Source organism: Helianthus annuus, chromosome 5 (assembly GCF_002127325.2).
Source record: "Helianthus annuus cultivar XRQ/B chromosome 5, HanXRQr2.0-SUNRISE, whole genome shotgun sequence".
Lineage (NCBI taxonomy): Eukaryota > Viridiplantae > Streptophyta > Magnoliopsida > Asterales > Asteraceae > Helianthus > Helianthus annuus.
In genome coordinates, this window is record NC_035437.2 from 49,027,735 (window position 1) to 49,047,509 (window position 19,775).

Consider the following 19,775-nt stretch of genomic DNA (forward strand, 5'->3'; position numbering starts at 1 on the left):
CCATTATTTAATAATACTGAAATCCCAAACATAAGTTATCCAAAAAAAAACCATAAGTTCAGCGGAAGCGTTATTGTATCATAATATAAATGTTATCCAATTAATCATAGCAAATAAATGTCTGATAAATAAATCCATCAAAGCAACCATGACCACTCTCGCCCTCCAGCCAGCAAGTTCCTGTTTCCAAGTACCTAACGACCTGCGAGCATGTAACAAGTGTATCAGACAAAGCTGGCGAGTTCACAGTTTTAGAAAACGTTTGTTACCAGTTGTATGTAAAACAGTTCACTGAAAATGCAAGTAATATTGTTAATATCTCAATTCCGAACAATGACGGCTCCTGAAATACACGACTGCCCTTCCCACGTACTCCTATCTAGTACTGGGCCAGACTGGGTCATTAGTTCACCTCCGTCCTCTACAGGAGCGGTGTGAGGGTGCCAAACCTAAGTAGCGCTACTAACTAATACCCGATGAGGGACTTACAAAAGATGATAGGTGAGAATATTAACCAATATACCCGTTTTTACCCAAAGACTTATCCCCCCATGGAATACCCACTGACTGTCCCCAACCACCGGGACGCATGCTCGAATGTAGTGAACTCACCTTAGATTGCTCGGTTTGTTACATCACGTTACCCATTCCGGGTTGGTCAACCAAACCCTACCAAGGTTACCAACGACCATCAGTTTCGTATACACATAATTTACATATTCTTCACACAATACACAAGTGGCATCCACATAAATCACATATCATTATGCAGGTCATAAAAAGGGATTATGTAACGCAACAATCCATTGCAGCACACGTACGTCATCATATAGTTTGTGACAGTTAATCATGCAATCCAAGTAGTAACGTACTCATATAGTTCAAGATGTGACCATTAATCAAGTTACCTAGTGTCCCCGAACAACAGCATAACACGTAATAGCTCAATTTCACTTCATACACACATGCATAGTTTACTCGCAAACATGTCGAGCCCAATCATTAAACATGCGCAACCCATATGATTCAAGTCTAATGAAATATACAGCCCACTCGGGTGTATGATCCATTCCGCGGACCATTTCATGTGACCCATTGTTAACAGTTTATTCGTTAGCCTCTAAACCCAATTTATGTATTATTAGTTCAACAATCACCAAGTGGATGTGCAAGAATATATCCAACCCAACCGTACCATAACCCATCTTCTTTTGTGCGGCCCACTAAGCATAGTCCAGCTAACAACGATAATCCACCAAAACTATACTGATCCATTATTCCATATTCTATAACAATCACCATAATTAGCACATTATGCCCCTCCCTTGTATCGTGCTAAATAGCCCAAGATAACACCTAAGGGCTATCTCATATTTAATGGTGACATGAGTATTAGATCACTTAAACAACAATAATTTATCATCAGTAACCCAATGCTCGGTTCGGATTAATCAACACGAAAGTTTTCAAGACAAAATAATAGTTCATCTAATACCCACCTAATATCACTGATAATTTCAATAACAATCACAGTTAACAAATTAAGTGGTTAATCACGTTTACACATCAGGTTCTTGCACAACAACATAAAAATCCATCTATCCTACCTTCACATGACCGTCTACCTGCATGCTCATATTATAATATCATCACTGACAAAATTCACACTAACCTAAACAATTATCAAGACCCATTTAATAGTGTATATCATTTTTGTCTTGTCCCAATTAGAATATTAGAATCAATAATAATGGTCCAATGGCCTTTGAATGTGATTAATGGTGTCAGCCAAGTTCATGTGATTTTTCAGTCAATCACGTGAACCTTTCAGATCATATGCCAAACATTTTGATTATGCCTACATACCAATAGCACCTCTCATACAATCATTACTAGCTAAACAAGATTGAAATCATTATAATCATTCATAAACTTCACTACTCGAGGCCTAGATTTCTTAACTCATATATATATAACATAACACACATGGATCGAGAATACTAAATAAGGCACATCGAGTAAGGAGGGAATACACTAACCAGAGAAAATTAAGATGGAGTTGAGTAAATCACACGAGATGGGGGGAAGGGTTTCGTCGGCGGGGGAAAGAGGTGATTAGGGTTATGTGTTTGTTAATATGAGAGACCATGCATAACTTCCTATATGTGCGTGTACCATTACCCAGCTAACCGCCCCCCTCTCTAACTAATCGGCCCACTACCTAAATCTTGATTGGGCTTATGTAGATAAGGCCTAACATGAGTGTTGCTATGATACGTAATCTCCAAACTAGCATCCGTAGAATACTAGAACTCGTAACCGGCCCCCAAACGACCATGCACTTGGGCTCTACCAAGCCCAACCATAATCCAATGTATAATGATGTTCAGTTTGTGGGCTTCGGTTATAGATTGGACTCATGTAATTCAGTCTAGGATATCCTGTGTGTATGGGCCGAAGGGGTTTGCAACAAACGCAGACCAGTGATAAATTAAGTGTGTGTCAAGGCGCGGCCCAATATCGGTGGCCCAAGCACACAAACAACCATTTCTTTTATACTTAACAAACTTATAACAACACAAAGCGTTTAATAAATAAGTTTAATCCTAAAAGAACGTAACCGAGGAAAGATAGGAAAAACAGAACCGCGAGACTAAAAGATACTAACCTCAAAAGTTCGGGTTGTCACATCATACCCAACTTAAAAGAAATTTCGTCCCGAAATTTGACAAGTAAGCACAGAGAGGTGAAGTGATAAATCAAGGAGTGATAACCCAAGATTGTTGCAGGTTCTCCTCAGGTGTCACATCATCCCCAACTTGAAGAGGAATTTCGTCCCGAAATTCGCCAACTTCACTAGATTTAGATTTGTCATCAGGAAAAAGTTGAGGATACTTACTCCATCTGATCCTTACGCTCCCACGTGAACTCCGGTCCACATCTTGAGTCCCAACGAACACTCATGATTGGATTTCGACCAAGTTAACGAACCTTGACTCCCTGGTCCATGTGTTTGATAAATTCCTCCGAAACATAAATGACATCGTGTGTGTTATCTGATTCGTCGGGTCCCTCGAGTTTGTAGGTTACGCTACCCATTCCTCCCAGACGTCAGTTAAGCTCGCCATGCTTCCCAAGCATCCCACACCCTCCCAGGGTGAGACTTTCAACATGATACGATCGCCTACAACGATCTTCGAGCGTTTTCCCAAGTTTATCAGTTTTCCTGATAGTCATGCGTTGTCGCCAATCAACTCCCGATCCAAACAACCTTCCCAAGAGTTTCAAGTACCAGTCTGGACCAGTAATTAAGTTGTCAACCATCACAGTCTAACAAGATGGTTGGCATTATTGTCTATGTAATGCCTCAGCAGAGCTGTCTGGTTACCAAGATGATAACTGCCGTAGTAGTACTCAACCATGGGTAAAAGTCCTTCCAAAATGCACCAAAGTCAATCACGCACATGCTCGCAGCATGGCTTCGAGTGCCAGGAGGGTTCGTTACTCTGTCCGGTTGTCCTACAGTGAATTGCAATGCTCATGTCTAGATGTGAGTCAAGGGTGTTGTGTAATGCCCGCCATAAATCTGGAATAGCTGAAAATCAAAGGTAACAGAAGTTGGTACCTCGTGCCTAAAACCGTCTCTCTCAGAGGGATATTTATAAGCTGTGAAGGCTCGTCAGTTTCCTTGATTGCAAGGAAGTGTGATGGTTACGTGAGACAACCGACGATCACTTAGGTGATAACGATAATGTTTCCGTTTTGATATTTAGGTAGGCTAGCGACAAAGTCCATGGTAGTATGTTCTCATTTTCCGTATAAATGTTTCTGGTTGCTAATATCCCACCTTGACTTTCCCACAGGTCAAACATCGTCCTCATGCGTTGTTATGTGGGCCTTTCAGGCCCGGTCGTCCGCACATGGTCTTCAGGTTTAATTCATCCTATCCAAACTCAGGTGAATAGGATATCGAGGCCCGCGTCCCTTGCCTGCTCCAGTTCCCTAAGGGTGCTGTATAGTGAGGTCCATATTCGTTCCATGAAGTAGCAAATATCGTCCAACCTGCCAAAGGTCGTTTCCCCATGCCCCGCATGGGTCTATCTTGAGAACTCACTTCTTCCCGTTCTTCATTTTGAATAGGGCGAGTCTGATCAGGTATGTTAAAGTCGATAGGGAGCTGCAAAGCTCGTGTACGTCTAGGTCCCACGGTCGTATTCATTCAAAAGTTTCACCCCGCGTTGTCATCACACGTTTAGCTCTCCTTGAAACAAGGGTACACGGGAGGCCCTTGTGATCGGTCTAAGTGGTGCATTCGGTACCATCCAAGTAATGCCTCCAACTTAAATCCAAGGCCCACGGTTTCCACCGCAGGTTGTGTATTGTGCAGTCCCTCGTTGTAGCTCCATTACGTACGCCATCACTCTCTCGTGTTTACATCGGTGTGTATCTGGGACTCTGATTCAAACCATCATGGTATACTACTAGATCGCCCGTACTCTTAGGTAAAGACGATGCTCAGTGCATTGCAGAGTTGGGATTTGAAAGCTGAAAGGACGTCCTGTTTTGTCTTCCACGAACGCAACACCCTGTTGTGCTAAAGGGATTAGGCTGCACTATCTTCGAAATCCTGTGATGAATCTGTGATAGTGCCTAGTGAGGGCAAGAAATTGCTGTATCCTTGGAAGGATCTTTGGTGTCGATCAGTTTCAAAATGGATCTTAGCGAGATTCACGTGTATTCCCACTTCGTTGTTTTTATGACCAAAATGTACCTCTCGAATCCAGAAATTACCTTTTAACAAGACTCTGCGCGGTGTGACTCCTCCCTCAGGAGCTCTAGAATAGGATACATATGCCGCCCATGTTGTTCCTTCCTCCTGGCAATGATTCAAGACATCATTAACAAACACGGTCGATTCTTGTGGCCCATAAAGCTGCTGGTGTATTGATCAACTCAATGATCTTGGTGTACAAAGTCGAAATGGCCGCATTGCGTTTGATATGCCATTCTAAGAGCATTCTCCCGTTGGACTTCTATTTGATGGAAGTTCGTTCGGTAGTCAATCCTCAATTGGAAGCTTGTCCCTCGCAACTGGTCGACAGATTTTCAGTACGTGGTCGAAGCAAGCGGTTCTTAACTGTTACCTTGTTAGGTTCTCAATAATCAGTACACATATCAAACGATACAACCTATCTTCCTGGATATAAGTGGGGCTTCCCTAGGCAAAACTAGGTCCGACAAAGCTCCTGTCCAACAGTCCCTGTTGTTGATTTGACAACTCTTGCAACCCTCCTGGTGCAAGACGGTAGGAAATACTAAGAATCAGGGCTGCCTCTGGCGTGAGATCAAACTAAGAGTCTGTCTAATAGTTGCGGAAGTAAACCCGATAGTTCCTCCCGTAGCAAGCTGAGTGGAATCACGAACAATTGGTGGATCCTCGATCCTCTTTTCTTAGCCCAAACATTAGTAACGGTTGCCAACATAGTGGGGTAGTCCCTTCGTAGACGCTTTCTGGCTTTCGTTGCTTATATGATGCTAACCTTCGCACCACGTATAACTGCGCGACATCTAGATAATCAATCTATACTAACTACTGCATCGAACTATCGAGGACGGCAGAAGGAAGGTCGACGTCGAACACTTGTCCCACAAGGTCGAGTTTACATCCCAACGGACATATAAGGTTTCATTTGACTTGCTCTTAGTTGATTCCACCACAGGTTCGGTTTCAAGAAGCATCGGGGTTAAGCAGAACAGTGACGAAGTGATTAGCTACCAAAAACATGTAGGCCACCATGTTGTTATAGTCCTGACGTCGCCCATGCCAATCCTAAATGTCCCTCCATGAGCATCATTTCTCGTGTTGTTGCACTCGTTGCGAGGATTTCCAGTGCGATCATCGTGTCTGTTGCCCCTAATGTCGCTGCTTGTAACGGGGTCCTGCGACCTGTCCCTAACAGGGTCCATATTTTCACATTCCAAGTCACGTGCTATGGCACTACTCACTGTGTGGGAAGTTACACATTTCACTCTATAGCCAATTGTCATCATTCATGTCCCGATTGATTTGTAAGAGTTGACTCCCATAAATCACTGACTAGGGTTAAGGATTCGGTTGAAGTCAATCTGCTGGTGTTCGTTGCCGGTAATCAGAGTTGTCCAAATACTGGGACCGGTAAAGTACCACGCTCATTCTCTTGTCCATCGATCTAGCAAGTTAACTGTGTAATACATGGTATGTTACGAGAGTGTTGCAGCAAGCAAAGATAAGTGAGGGAAATATAGTCCAATCATTTGGCGCTGAGCCATCCAACTCAGGGACGTTCGTACTAGCACCTAACACTCTACATAGTTCGCTAGGCGTTCAGATGTGTGATTAGATGATACTCGATAGCATCGAGATTCGTAAGGATACGGAAAGGGGTGAAAAGACAATCACTGCTATGACCCCTATAGACTACGGAGTTCTAACATAACGCCAATTAACAGAGCGGAACCCCTCTCACACTCATTAAGCCTCACTAGGACTCACATGCACCCCACATTATTATTATGTGTGCACCCATAATAATAAGGCAATTTGCATGCTTATCACAGTGCCTCTTAACTCGCACAAAAAGGTTCCCCGAATTCGAGCAATAAGACAGATGACGCCACAACATAGATCATGAAAGTTCAAGAAGAGTCGCACTCTTAAAACACGTAACATGGGTTGGTAACATAAAAGTTCATACTGCAGAGCTAAGTGTGCATTCATGTGTGATTTTATTCATAAGCAAACACTAGATATACTATGCAATAGTAAACGAGAAACAAACCTTGCAGTCTGGAGCTGAGTGTCATGGTCGATTTCGGATCCGTTCGGTTATAGTCTGGTTTTATAAAAACGTTTTAAAACCAAGTTCACTATAACCAGTGGCTCTGATACCAAACTGTCACACCCCCAAATTACCACCTACGGAGTGTCCCTGTTAGGCGTGTGACGACTGGCAATGAGCCACCAATTACATTGAATCACAAGTTTGAAATAAAGTTCCATTATTTAATAATACTGAAATCCCAAACATAAGTTATCCAAAAAAAAACCATAAGTTCAGCGGAAGCGTTATTGTATCATAATATAAATGTTATCCAATTAATCATAGCAAATAAATGTCTGATAAATAAATCCATCAAAGCAACCATGACCACTCTCGCCCTCCAGCCAGCAAGTTCCTGTTTCCAAGTACCTAACGACCTGCGAGCATGTAACAAGTGTATCAGACAAAGCTGGCGAGTTCACAGTTTTAGAAAACGTTTGTTACCAGTTGTATGTAAAACAGTTCACTGAAAATGCAAGTAATATTGTTAATATCTCAATTCCGAACAATGACGGCTCCTGAAATACACGACTGCCCTTCCCACGTACTCCTATCTAGTACTGGGCCAGACTGGGTCATTAGTTCACCTCCGTCCTCTACAGGAGCGGTGTGAGGGTGCCAAACCTAAGTAGCGCTACTAACTAATACCCGATGAGGGACTTACAAAAGATGATAGGTGAGAATATTAACCAATATACCCGTTTTTACCCAAAGACTTATCCCCCCATGGAATACCCACTGACTGTCCCCAACCACCGGGACGCATGCTCGAATGTAGTGAACTCACCTTAGATTGCTCGGTTTGTTACATCACGTTACCCATTCCGGGTTGGTCAACCAAACCCTACCAAGGTTACCAACGACCATCAGTTTCGTATACACATAATTTACATATTCTTCACACAATACACAAGTGGCATCCACATAAATCACATATCATTATGCAGGTCATAAAAAGGGATTATGTAACGCAACAATCCATTGCAGCACACGTACGTCATCATATAGTTTGTGACAGTTAATCATGCAATCCAAGTAGTAACGTACTCATATAGTTCAAGATGTGACCATTAATCAAGTTACCTAGTGTCCCCGAACAACAGCATAACACGTAATAGCTCAATTTCACTTCATACACACATGCATAGTTTACTCGCAAACATGTCGAGCCCAATCATTAAACATGCGCAACCCATATGATTCAAGTCTAATGAAATATACAGCCCACTCGGGTGTATGATCCATTCCGCGGACCATTTCATGTGACCCATTGTTAACAGTTTATTCGTTAGCCTCTAAACCCAATTTATGTATTATTAGTTCAACAATCACCAAGTGGATGTGCAAGAATATATCCAACCCAACCGTACCATAACCCATCTTCTTTTGTGCGGCCCACTAAGCATAGTCCAGCTAACAACGATAATCCACCAAAACTATACTGATCCATTATTCCATATTCTATAACAATCACCATAATTAGCACATTATGCCCCTCCCTTGTATCGTGCTAAATAGCCCAAGATAACACCTAAGGGCTATCTCATATTTAATGGTGACATGAGTATTAGATCACTTAAACAACAATAATTTATCATCAGTAACCCAATGCTCGGTTCGGATTAATCAACACGAAAGTTTTCAAGACAAAATAATAGTTCATCTAATACCCACCTAATATCACTGATAATTTCAATAACAATCACAGTTAACAAATTAAGTGGTTAATCACGTTTACACATCAGGTTCTTGCACAACAACATAAAAATCCATCTATCCTACCTTCACATGACCGTCTACCTGCATGCTCATATTATAATATCATCACTGACAAAATTCACACTAACCTAAACAATTATCAAGACCCATTTAATAGTGTATATCATTTTTGTCTTGTCCCAATTAGAATATTAGAATCAATAATAATGGTCCAATGGCCTTTGAATGTGATTAATGGTGTCAGCCAAGTTCATGTGATTTTTCAGTCAATCACGTGAACCTTTCAGATCATATGCCAAACATTTTGATTATGCCTACATACCAATAGCACCTCTCATACAATCATTACTAGCTAAACAAGATTGAAATCATTATAATCATTCATAAACTTCACTACTCGAGGCCTAGATTTCTTAACTCATATATATATAACATAACACACATGGATCGAGAATACTAAATAAGGCACATCGAGTAAGGAGGGAATACACTAACCAGAGAAAATTAAGATGGAGTTGAGTAAATCACACGAGATGGGGGGAAGGGTTTCGTCGGCGGGGGAAAGAGGTGATTAGGGTTATGTGTTTGTTAATATGAGAGACCATGCATAACTTCCTATATGTGCGTGTACCATTACCCAGCTAACCGCCCCCCCTCTCTAACTAATCGGCCCACTACCTAAATCTTGATTGGGCTTATGTAGATAAGGCCTAACATGAGTGTTGCTATGATACGTAATCTCCAAACTAGCATCCGTAGAATACTAGAACTCGTAACCGGCCCCCAAACGACCATGCACTTGGGCTCTACCAAGCCCAACCATAATCCAATGTATAATGATGTTCAGTTTGTGGGCTTCGGTTATAGATTGGACTCATGTAATTCAGTCTAGGATATCCTGTGTGTATGGGCCGAAGGGGTTTGCAACAAACGCAGACCAGTGATAAATTAAGTGTGTGTCAAGGCGCGGCCCAATATCGGTGGCCCAAGCACACAAACAACCATTTCTTTTATACTTAACAAACTTATAACAACACAAAGCGTTTAATAAATAAGTTTAATCCTAAAAGAACGTAACCGAGGAAAGATAGGAAAAACAGAACCGCGAGACTAAAAGATACTAACCTCAAAAGTTCGGGTTGTCACAAAATATCATTATTTCATTGCAGTACACAAGTCCCAACCATGATCCACCGATTTGTCCCATCAAGTAATTAAAGACATACAATAGTTCATGCATAACAAAGTTACAAACACACATAATACAAGATTATTGGGACAAGACAAATAAGAGAGCCACTAACCAGTAGTTGATCCGGTAAGATAACGTCACGGGAGAGGGGCCCTTGACTACTGCCGCCACACTTAGAGGTTTTAGGGTTTGAGATATGATTATGCTAATTAAACGTAAACTATGGGTAATTATAAGCTAAGCCAATGTACTTGGGCTATACTAAGCCGATTTGCACATTCACATCATAGGGTGAGTCCGGTTTGGGCTTTGGTTTTCAAATTGGGCTCGTGTACCCAGTACAGAATACTTTGTGTGTGTGCGGCCCGGATTGGTGAACAAACAAGTGCGGCCCAAGCATGCGAGCAACGATTCTCGTTTACTTATAGATTTAACAAGTAACAACTAGCAGGCATTCACCGCGACATGTAATAAAACGTAATGTAAGAGGGGTAATACAAGATTAAAATTTACGAGGTTAGATGACACTAACCTTGAAAGTTCGGGTTGTCACACCAAAAAATTGTATAAATTGAAAGTAGCTGATGTATTGACATACCTGCATTAATATCGCCAAAAAATTTTTTTTGCTTCATATCTTTTATCAATTCATCAAATTTCATCTTAAACAATCGACAAAGTATGTCAGGTCTGTCTTCAGGCTTAATTGAAGAGTCACCAATAAATCTTACAATCTCAGGCCATTTCGGATTACATGTGCTTGTGATAAAGAAATCAGGATACCCATACTTCCGACATAACGCCATAGCATCTAAGTAATTTTGCATCATGTATCGAGAACCACCCGTAAAAGATGAAGGTAATATAACAGGTTGTCCCGTATGACTCAAATCACTCTGACCAACGTCTTGAACATTTTTAAGACTGTTAAGCGAATCAGATCTCAGTTTGATTTGCTGAAAACGTATGTAGTTTAGCCTCTCACTTTCAATCATTATGTAGGCATCGACTAAAAACTGCTGAAACAACCTTCTTGCATTAAGAATTAGAGAAAACTTGTTATGCCTATCCTGAATTCTATAAGCAAAGAACTCCCTCATAGTACAAGTTGGTCTTGTCTTCTTTGTATTAGGACCAAAATCCCTATGAGGAATGTTAAGCCTATATCCATCGTCTCCATACGGAAAAAGAATTGGATACTGTAGAGCAAGATAAGAAGGATGTAACTCGCTAATACGCTTAAGATCTCCGGAACGCATTTCAACAATAATATCACGGCTTTCAATCTGGAGATCAGGTTCATCAACTATCAAAGCAGCAACTTCAGAACACGTAGGTAAATTGTAAGTCCTACCGTCTCGATCCCTCTGTGAGATTATACGAAGTTTAAGAGTAACATTAGGATTGTCATGGAGATGGTCTCGTACCATCCTGTAAGTTTTAACCAACATATTTGTAGAATCTAACATGTTCGTAATATACTTTATAAACTTAACATCAAGTTCCTTTGCCCTTATCGATGCTTTGCTTGAAGAATCACTGTAAGAAAATAAACGGTTTTAAATTATAGTTTCAAACGATGAAATGGAAAAAATATAAGTATAATTTGTAAGTTAACATTAAGATAATGATAAGTAAAAAAAGAGAACAAATACCTGAATAACAACTCCCTATTAGAAAGCTCATTCTTAGTATCATAGATATAAAGCTGTGAAAATTTTGGCTGGGCTCCATGCTTAGGAAGAAGACTACCCATACTATGTGCATTCTGACCACTGATTCTATAAACAAATGGAGCATTACCTTTGTTTATTTTAGTATCAACTTTTCCTCCCATCGAAGTAAAGGAAAACATAGAATTGTAACGTCTTATGTTCTTTAAGAAATATTTGCTTTCCTGATCTAAACAGCGAAAAAGCATCTGATAAGATGGATCAGAATCTTTATATTCAGGCAAATCAACTTTACCATATCCACAACATAAGCTATATGTTTGCTTTTGAAGTGTAATGCGACCCTTTCCACCTTCGGTTGGCCATAAGTTTGCAAAGCATAAACCACACGTAAGAGATTGGTCACCATGGTCAACGTAATCTGAAGATTTAACATAAATTGAATAATACAGTAGGAAAAAATATAATATGAAACAACAATGAATAACATTAATCAGTTACCTTTAGAAACGCCTTTGGTGGCGTCTAACACAACCTCGTTAACATGATTTTCATCATCAGAGTCAAGAACAGCCAATGGTATGGGTTCTATTTCAATTGGTTTATGAATAAGTCTACGCTTTCCAGAAGACATCTTTTTTATCGAGCTTAATTCAGATGTCAAAAATGTTGTGTTACGTTTATTGGATATTCTGGGATGAAGAGAATAGCAATCATTCAATGGTAACGTTGATGAGCTTGCAATATTGTCTGAAAAAACAAAATATTTTTTTCGTAAACTTTTTGAATTAAACAATTAAAAATGTATGTAATAATTTAAATATGAAATTTACCAGATGATATACGATTCAAAGAAGACATAGCATTAGAAAACTGCGGTTCAATTTGAACTTGAGAACGTATGTTTGTAACACACGAAGTTGGTGTTATGTTTTCTTTGTTTGACCTCGTCATTCGTCGTGTTGAGGTAGAAGAGTCATGAAAATCATTTGTGTTTCTATTATGATTTGAAAAAGCTCCAGATGAATATGCTACATTAGGCAATTAATTACAAATAAGTATTTTGCAAATAATTTGTTCAAACATTATATGTAGTAAAAACAAACAAAAATATGAACCTTCAGCAAGTAATAATTATTTGATTTTGTTTTACAAACCTGGTATTGTGTTTGATAGGTTTGCAAATGGTGTACGGATGGGTGTTGTAAACTGATCGTGTAGTACATTTCCTTTCTTCTTCAAAGTTGATTGTGTAATAACGGATGATCTTACATTAAAGGACGAATTTAAATGATTACCTAATAAAATATAAACAGTAATTATAAAATATGTAATATAATCGAAGTGAAGTTGACGAACAAAATTAGTAATGATTAATATACATAACATTATGTAACATAAATCTAAACTTACTTGTCCCAATACCAGTTGAAGATTCGGTAGGAAAGGTGGTGTTTGAAATATTGGGAGTAAAATTCTCTTTGTTATTTAACCGGATTGGTGTTGATGATGACGATGTTGAAGTACCACCTCTAGAAATGAATTTCTTTGTAACATTTGATCTCTTACTATCAAGGTATAATTTTCTTAACTTGCGCCTGTGTTTAGCCTCTACAGCTAAAAGTAATACAAAAAAAATAAGAATTTAAATATATGACATATGTAAAATTAAACATTAACAATAATAAAAAATATAAGTTATATAAAGATTACCTCTGACAACATATTCCGGAAAAGCAGCTGCATTTGATCTCTTATTATCAATATATAGCTTTCTTAACGAACGCCTACATTTAGCTTGCTCAGCTATAATGAAAAAAATAATACACCAAAATAAAAATAATAAACAAATGAATAATTTAGAACATAGAAACTTTTGAAAAAAAGAAATTGAAGAATATTATAACTGTTGACCATAAACAGGAACAAAAAACTTACATTTATTTTCAAGGTCAACATGTGGACGTTCTGAAGAATACGACTTAAATTGTTCAAACCTATTATGCATTTTTTAAACAATAGAAAGAACTACAAAAAAAACACTAATACCTTTAGAATGAAAACCAAACGCAAGAATTAAAAGATTTATAACAAAGTAGATAAAAAATTACTGGAAATGTAAATAATAATGAAAAAAGTTATTCAAACGCATAAGGAAGCTAAGAATGCAAACTCAGAAAACTATGATGATGTTTCAAAAGTATGAAAAGTAACTGAATTTATAGACCTAAGCTAAAACTTATTTATGGAATTCATATTATACATTACCAAAATGAATTTTAACAAAATTAATGATCATAAATATAAAAGAAATCTATATTTATTAGTTTCGATATTTTAAGAAACTATGTCATTTTATAAAAATAGAATTGCTAAATTTAGAAAATTTTAAAAAAAGATGTTTATAAACGTAACTGAATAATATAAATTGACATGATTAGCATATTTCTTAAAATTATTTTTTGAGTTGTAAGTGAATTGTCAATACTAAAATTATTAGTAAATAGTAAATCGATATATATCTATAGATCTATAGATAGATAAAAACTAATATCGTAAAATTTTTACATTTTACCAATATTTACATTATGGCATTATTAGATTACAAATATAAAATCAGTAATCAACGTAGTATCATAAAATAATCATACATCATACAATCATACAATAAACAATATAACCAAACATAACTCTCAACCAAAAATATTGTAGGATAACTTAAAAGGTAACAATATATAGGCAAAAGTTAAATTGTCTTGAAATATGAAAAAATCTTACGAACAAACCAACATTCAGATATTGAAATACCAAATAAATAGTTCTTATTATTCAAATCAACCTCTCCTATATCTCCGTTAAGCTTCCTTCTCAACACACATGCGAGGCTTACTTGCTGAGGACGCCAATCTAACTTCATTCAAATAAACATCATCAAGGTTACGCTTCATGTCAGAGGATGATTGTTTCAAGTCAACCGCATAATCCTTTGAAATAGGTGTGGTGTTATCCCCAGTGTAAGAATCGGCATCCTTACAAAAATAAACAAATTATAAGTAAGGCAAGTATTAAAGTTATAGATAAGTTAATTTTTGAATTTATACCTTCAAACCTTCAGCACCAGAAGTTTGCAACTCAGACTGACTCATACCAAAAGTTTCATAAGCATCAATCTGTAAAAACATGAAAAGGAAACAACAAATACTTCAACTTAGATTAAAAGGTTTTGAAAGTGGTAATATATATATATTAATAAAACAATCACTTACCTGATCTATTTTAAATTTTTTGTTGAGCTTATCCAAGATGTCATCATCAGTGGTAACAACTGATATTCCATAATTCTCGACACCATTTGCAATATTAAAGTCAGTTACTTTAATCACAAAAGCACACTTTAGATTAAGCAACTCTTCAAATTCAACGGGATATTCTCTTGGGAAATCATTAGTTTTCAATAACTATATTAAAAAAAATATAATGTGTCATTACAATAAATATAAAAACATGTGATTTTAATAAATGTAAAGTATAACTAAACATAACCTCGTCCTGAATTTGAATAAGTTCCTTTGCAGTTTTCCGAACAAACTTCATCGCCTCATGGTCAAATAATGTAAGCGTCACAGTTCCAGTTGAATCTTGAACGCGAACCGGTATTTTAAACCTTATAAACGATTTTTAAATAATGAACAAATAAATGAGAATAGATCATATAGCCGAACTACGTCGTTGTTGTTGTATGAAAAATAAGTTAAAGTATTACTAACAAACGGTTTACCTGGACATCGGGAAAACCTCTTTTCCATTACAATCCTTGTTAGAACATTGATACAACTGCGCATCTCTAACATCACTTGTTCCATCATCTTTATCATAGGTTTCAAACTTTTTCTCAACTTTTGACTTGCAATAGTTACACCCATCATAATACCACATCTTATCAGAAACGATTGCTACAATAGTTCCAACAACAACAACTTTCTTTGGCTGTTTATTATTACAAAATAACAAAAAATGCAGGTTCAATTTTTGTTAAAATATAAAACAATAAATGTTAAGGAAAACCTCTAAGATTGATGGAAGATAAGCAAGTGGTGAAAAAACATCATTCTTTAAAAATTCATCTTCGACAGAACACATCATATATGACCCAGCATGGCTACTTGACTCAGTTGAAGCAGAAAGTTTAGCAAGAAACCTATAATAAATTTTGAATAAATAAAAATGTACAATAAAAAATTAGTAATACATAAAACATACGAAAAAATTGATAAAATTTTTAAAAAATTGTTAAAATAATAAAACTTACTTTTGCTTGAACAATAGCATGTCATCAAAGTTGTCGTTAATGAAAAGTCTTGAACCACCAAAGTTATTGGAAAATCCCCATTTGCCTATTGTTAGGTAAAGATAATATAAGAAATACAAAAAAAAAAGTAACAATTCTATTTAAAGGCATTGTTAAAAAATATGTAGTATGAATTAAATACCTTTGTATGATTTAACTGCACCGAAATGGACAACAACGACAACATGTGCTTCACGCTTTTCGCTAACCATGTAAGAATACATGTCCTTAGCGTAATCGTCCCAAAGAGTTAAATCGATCTGAACATCTCTACAATATAATATAAGAAGAAAATAAGTTTAAAAACATTTTGAATATTTAAATGCATAAAATGGAAAATAAACAAATAAAAGGCATAGTTGTTTCATATATTACTCAAGATCTTGAAGCTTAAGATTAAGACGTTTCCCTTTGCTACCATCCTTCTTGTTAGTATCCTCAATGTTATAACAAACACCAACATACCCAATGAAATCTACCAAACAATTAAAAAATTAGATAACATCATATACAAAAAAAAATATAAAGTAAAAAAATATTATGGTATATAAAGATTGGAAATATAAAAAAAACAACATACCTACTGTCGTACCCTCTTTTATTTTCTTTGAAAGAACATCATTAAACTCAACAAAATTGAAAACGTATTGCGGACCGTCCCATACATTGCACTTTTGGACAAAGGTATGATAATAAAAAGTTAGCTTCTGGTTGTTAGGAACAATCTTGAAAGATGCTGTGTTCGCAGCAAGAGATGGCCGTTTAATGATAAGGCATTCATCAACATTAAGATGCCTCTCAAATTTTGAAAATAGCTTGTGCATGCAAGAAGCTTGAATTTTGCTACCCTATGTATACATACAGAATAACATGCAAAGGGTATGTTAGTCGGCTAACAACATCAACTTAAAATAAACAACAAACAAAAAAATCATTAGTTTACCTTTTCATCCATCAGTATCATATCTATTCGATATGTCTCCCTTTCATTATCCCTCATTTTCTTCCTCCACAAACTAACAATTTTAACCTTGATAGTGTAGTTTGTGGTAAGAACATCAATATCGTTTAGCAATGTGATCCGATCAACGTTTTCCATGATAGGTAAGAAGTAATCGACTGTTGGAAAAGTATTACTTGTTTGCTTACAGTTCGTCAACAAATGATCTATTTATATCAAATTAATAAAGTTCTAATTTTAAGAAATATATTTTCATTATTTCTAATAAAAATAAAACTCCTTTCTATCAGGGCATAAGTAAGGAAACGATATAATTTATAATTACATACTAACAATTAACATAAATTAAAATTTGTAAAATTGGAAACTGTATATATTAAGTATATTAATCCGGGTTTACATTAAGAATTTAAAACTTATTTAAAAATATTTAAGTAGAATTTTATATTTGAAACCTATTTTCTATAATTGACAACCTTTAATAAAATATTGAAAATATTTTTGTGTATATTTTTATGAATAATAAGTTTCCATAATTATAATTTACAAACTGTAAAATAAGATTATTCAATTGGAAAATAAAGACTAAATTTTGAATTTGGAATCTATTAAGATCCAGTTGACTTTCGATAATTAAAATGTTTATAATAATTGTTACCTTTGAAAAATGTTATATAAAAACATTAGAATGAAAGTTGGGAAAACTAAAATTCAAGGTGACCAAATGATAATGAGAGTGTAATCTATGTATTATATATTAAAATAAAATTGTTTTACATCTAATTTTTGAATAAATTTGTAACATCATTAGCACTATACAACGATTTATAACATTTAAGAAATTACTATTTAACACATAGATTAAACTTTCAAGACATGCCAAATGAGTGGTTAAAAAAAAGAAATAATATGGAATAAATGTAATTAATTGAAATTAGCAGCAGAAAAACGTTTTTTAATTTGTAACATATACAAGCATCAGACAACTCTTTATAAAATTTAAGAAATTACTGTTTAACATAGATTAAACTTTCAAGACGGTACAAATGAGTGGTTAAAATAAAATAAATAATATGGAATAAATTAAATAAATTGATATTAAAAACCATAACGACTGTGAAAACCAAAAAAAAACAATATATAGAGTTAAAAACTAACATATGAAAGGCAAAAAAATTTCCATCAATGTGATATAACTAATTAGTACGGCTATCGTAAGGTTCAACTCGTTCAACACTCAACACCTGCTCATTCTCATCAAAAGAATAGTGAACCGTGTCAAGGACGTTAATTCTAGCAGCTTTCATGAACTTCCTCCAACCGGTCAACGCGTATCGCCAACCTCCTTGTGTTCTTTTTTCCCGTCTTGTACCGTTGCTAAATTGCTTAGGTGGATCGAGATGCATAAGCCTAACAGTGATATCTTTTAAACCTTCATGAAGTCTAGCCATCCGTGAAACAGGATCCGGAATCCTCTGTATAGATGTAAAAATAAAAATACTAATAAATATGAAAGAAAAATAACAACGTATATTAAGTAACAAAAAAATGCAAATCATGTTTTGAAATGTTGATAAATTGATATTATAACTTACAAAATAACGTTCACCAGCCATACGTCTAAAACGACGAACAGAACCATGTATTTGTACTTCACCTTCATTTTCAGCATCGATAGGTGCAACTTCAGGCTGCAAATAAGATATATAAACTGTATAACATTAACATATACAAGCATATACTTAACTAAGGAAATTAAACTTACCACTTCGATGTCTAGATGAGAAAAATCGACTTCAAGTCCGTTTTGTCTAAAAACTTTTAAATGGAAAAAATTACCAAAACCTTTTGTAAATAACAAAATACAATCAACCTTCAAATGTAACATACTGACCATTACGTCAAAACCAACGGTAAATCCAACTTTACCGTCAGATGTTTCAATGGCAACATTAAAAATTTTGTTATCCAACATTACAGTAGATATTACATCATTTGATGAATATTCATAAACTTTTGGCAGGATGCTTTCAGGAATGACCTGTGGGAATAACAAACAAAGAAAAAAAAATTTATTCAGAATATAAGTATTTGATCATACATACAATACGAAAAAAAAATAATATATCTTACATAAAAATGCGATGATGGAGGGAGCAAATACGTCCAAAAAGAGCCACGACTAACGCCATCAACGTAAGATGTTAATTTAAAAGTAGTAGACGATACGGGATTAAATACTACCAAACAGCCTTTCGTTAGACTCAAATGTTCTACAACTTTGGACCAACCATGGAAGAGGAATAACTTTCCTTTAGCACCGCTTAAAGAAACATTAAACACTCGGCCATCTTGAGTGTGTATCATAACATCCGTAGGACCTTTATCAACACCCCATAGTTTGCAAGCAGCATCATCTGGAATGCACTAATAAAACAAAAAAAAACAAAAAAGAATTACAATATCATTAAATTTATAAATAACACAATAATAATAAACTGTATTTAATAAGAACAAAACAAAAATTATGTAATAAATTGTCATTTACCAAAATAACTGTGTCTGCTACATTCATTAGCCTTAAGAACCATGGTTGACTGAAACTGATTTAAAAATTAAGATGTTAATAAAGTATAACATGTTAAGGGTAGTGTAAAGAAAAAAAAATAAAAACAACAGAGATTGTACAAATGATATGTTACATAAAATAACAAAAAAACGAACAAAAAAAATACCTTGATGAATTAAAAACCACGTCATATCAATAATCTACAGAAACATGTTAAATTAAAAAACCACGTCAGAAGAATTATTATAAAAAGTACTACAAACAACAAAAATAATTTTAACATCATATTATACTAACATTAAAAAGGTAACAAACATCAAAAGAAATATCTTGTATTACAAAATCTATAACAAATTTAGGCAACCGATGATATAAATAAAATGATATCTCATTAAAAATTAACAAATTAACATCACATAAAACAATACATAAGATTGAAAAAGTCACATATAA

At 35.6% G+C, this 19,775-nt stretch overlaps 1 protein-coding gene across 1 annotated transcript in view; it reads right to left on the reverse strand.

Annotated features, from left to right (window-relative positions):
- LOC110943022 overlaps positions 1-18,690 on the reverse strand; it is a 31,924-nt gene extending 13,234 nt beyond the window's left edge. Inside the window, exons 1-21 of the mRNA XM_035989889.1 lie at positions 18,519-18,690; positions 18,349-18,444; positions 17,961-18,228; positions 16,736-16,959; positions 16,373-16,640; positions 16,168-16,267; positions 15,935-16,062; positions 15,754-15,838; positions 15,510-15,642; positions 15,223-15,431; positions 14,988-15,108; positions 14,711-14,902; positions 14,546-14,614; positions 14,335-14,473; positions 13,158-13,250; positions 12,858-13,061; positions 12,602-12,742; positions 12,278-12,475; positions 11,946-12,194; positions 11,427-11,865; positions 10,370-11,310 (exon numbers count right to left, since the gene is read on the reverse strand). Coding sequence (XP_035845782.1) covers positions 10,370-11,310; positions 11,427-11,865; positions 11,946-12,194; positions 12,278-12,475; positions 12,602-12,742; positions 12,858-13,061; positions 13,158-13,250; positions 14,335-14,473; positions 14,546-14,614; positions 14,711-14,902; positions 14,988-15,108; positions 15,223-15,431; positions 15,510-15,642; positions 15,754-15,838; positions 15,935-16,062; positions 16,168-16,267; positions 16,373-16,640; positions 16,736-16,959; positions 17,961-18,228; positions 18,349-18,444; positions 18,519-18,650 — 4,429 coding nt within the window. The 5' untranslated portion in view covers positions 18,651-18,690. The remainder of the gene's footprint in view (positions 1-10,369; positions 11,311-11,426; positions 11,866-11,945; positions 12,195-12,277; positions 12,476-12,601; positions 12,743-12,857; positions 13,062-13,157; positions 13,251-14,334; positions 14,474-14,545; positions 14,615-14,710; positions 14,903-14,987; positions 15,109-15,222; positions 15,432-15,509; positions 15,643-15,753; positions 15,839-15,934; positions 16,063-16,167; positions 16,268-16,372; positions 16,641-16,735; positions 16,960-17,960; positions 18,229-18,348; positions 18,445-18,518) is intronic.
- Between the last annotated feature and the right edge of the window lie 1,085 nt (positions 18,691-19,775).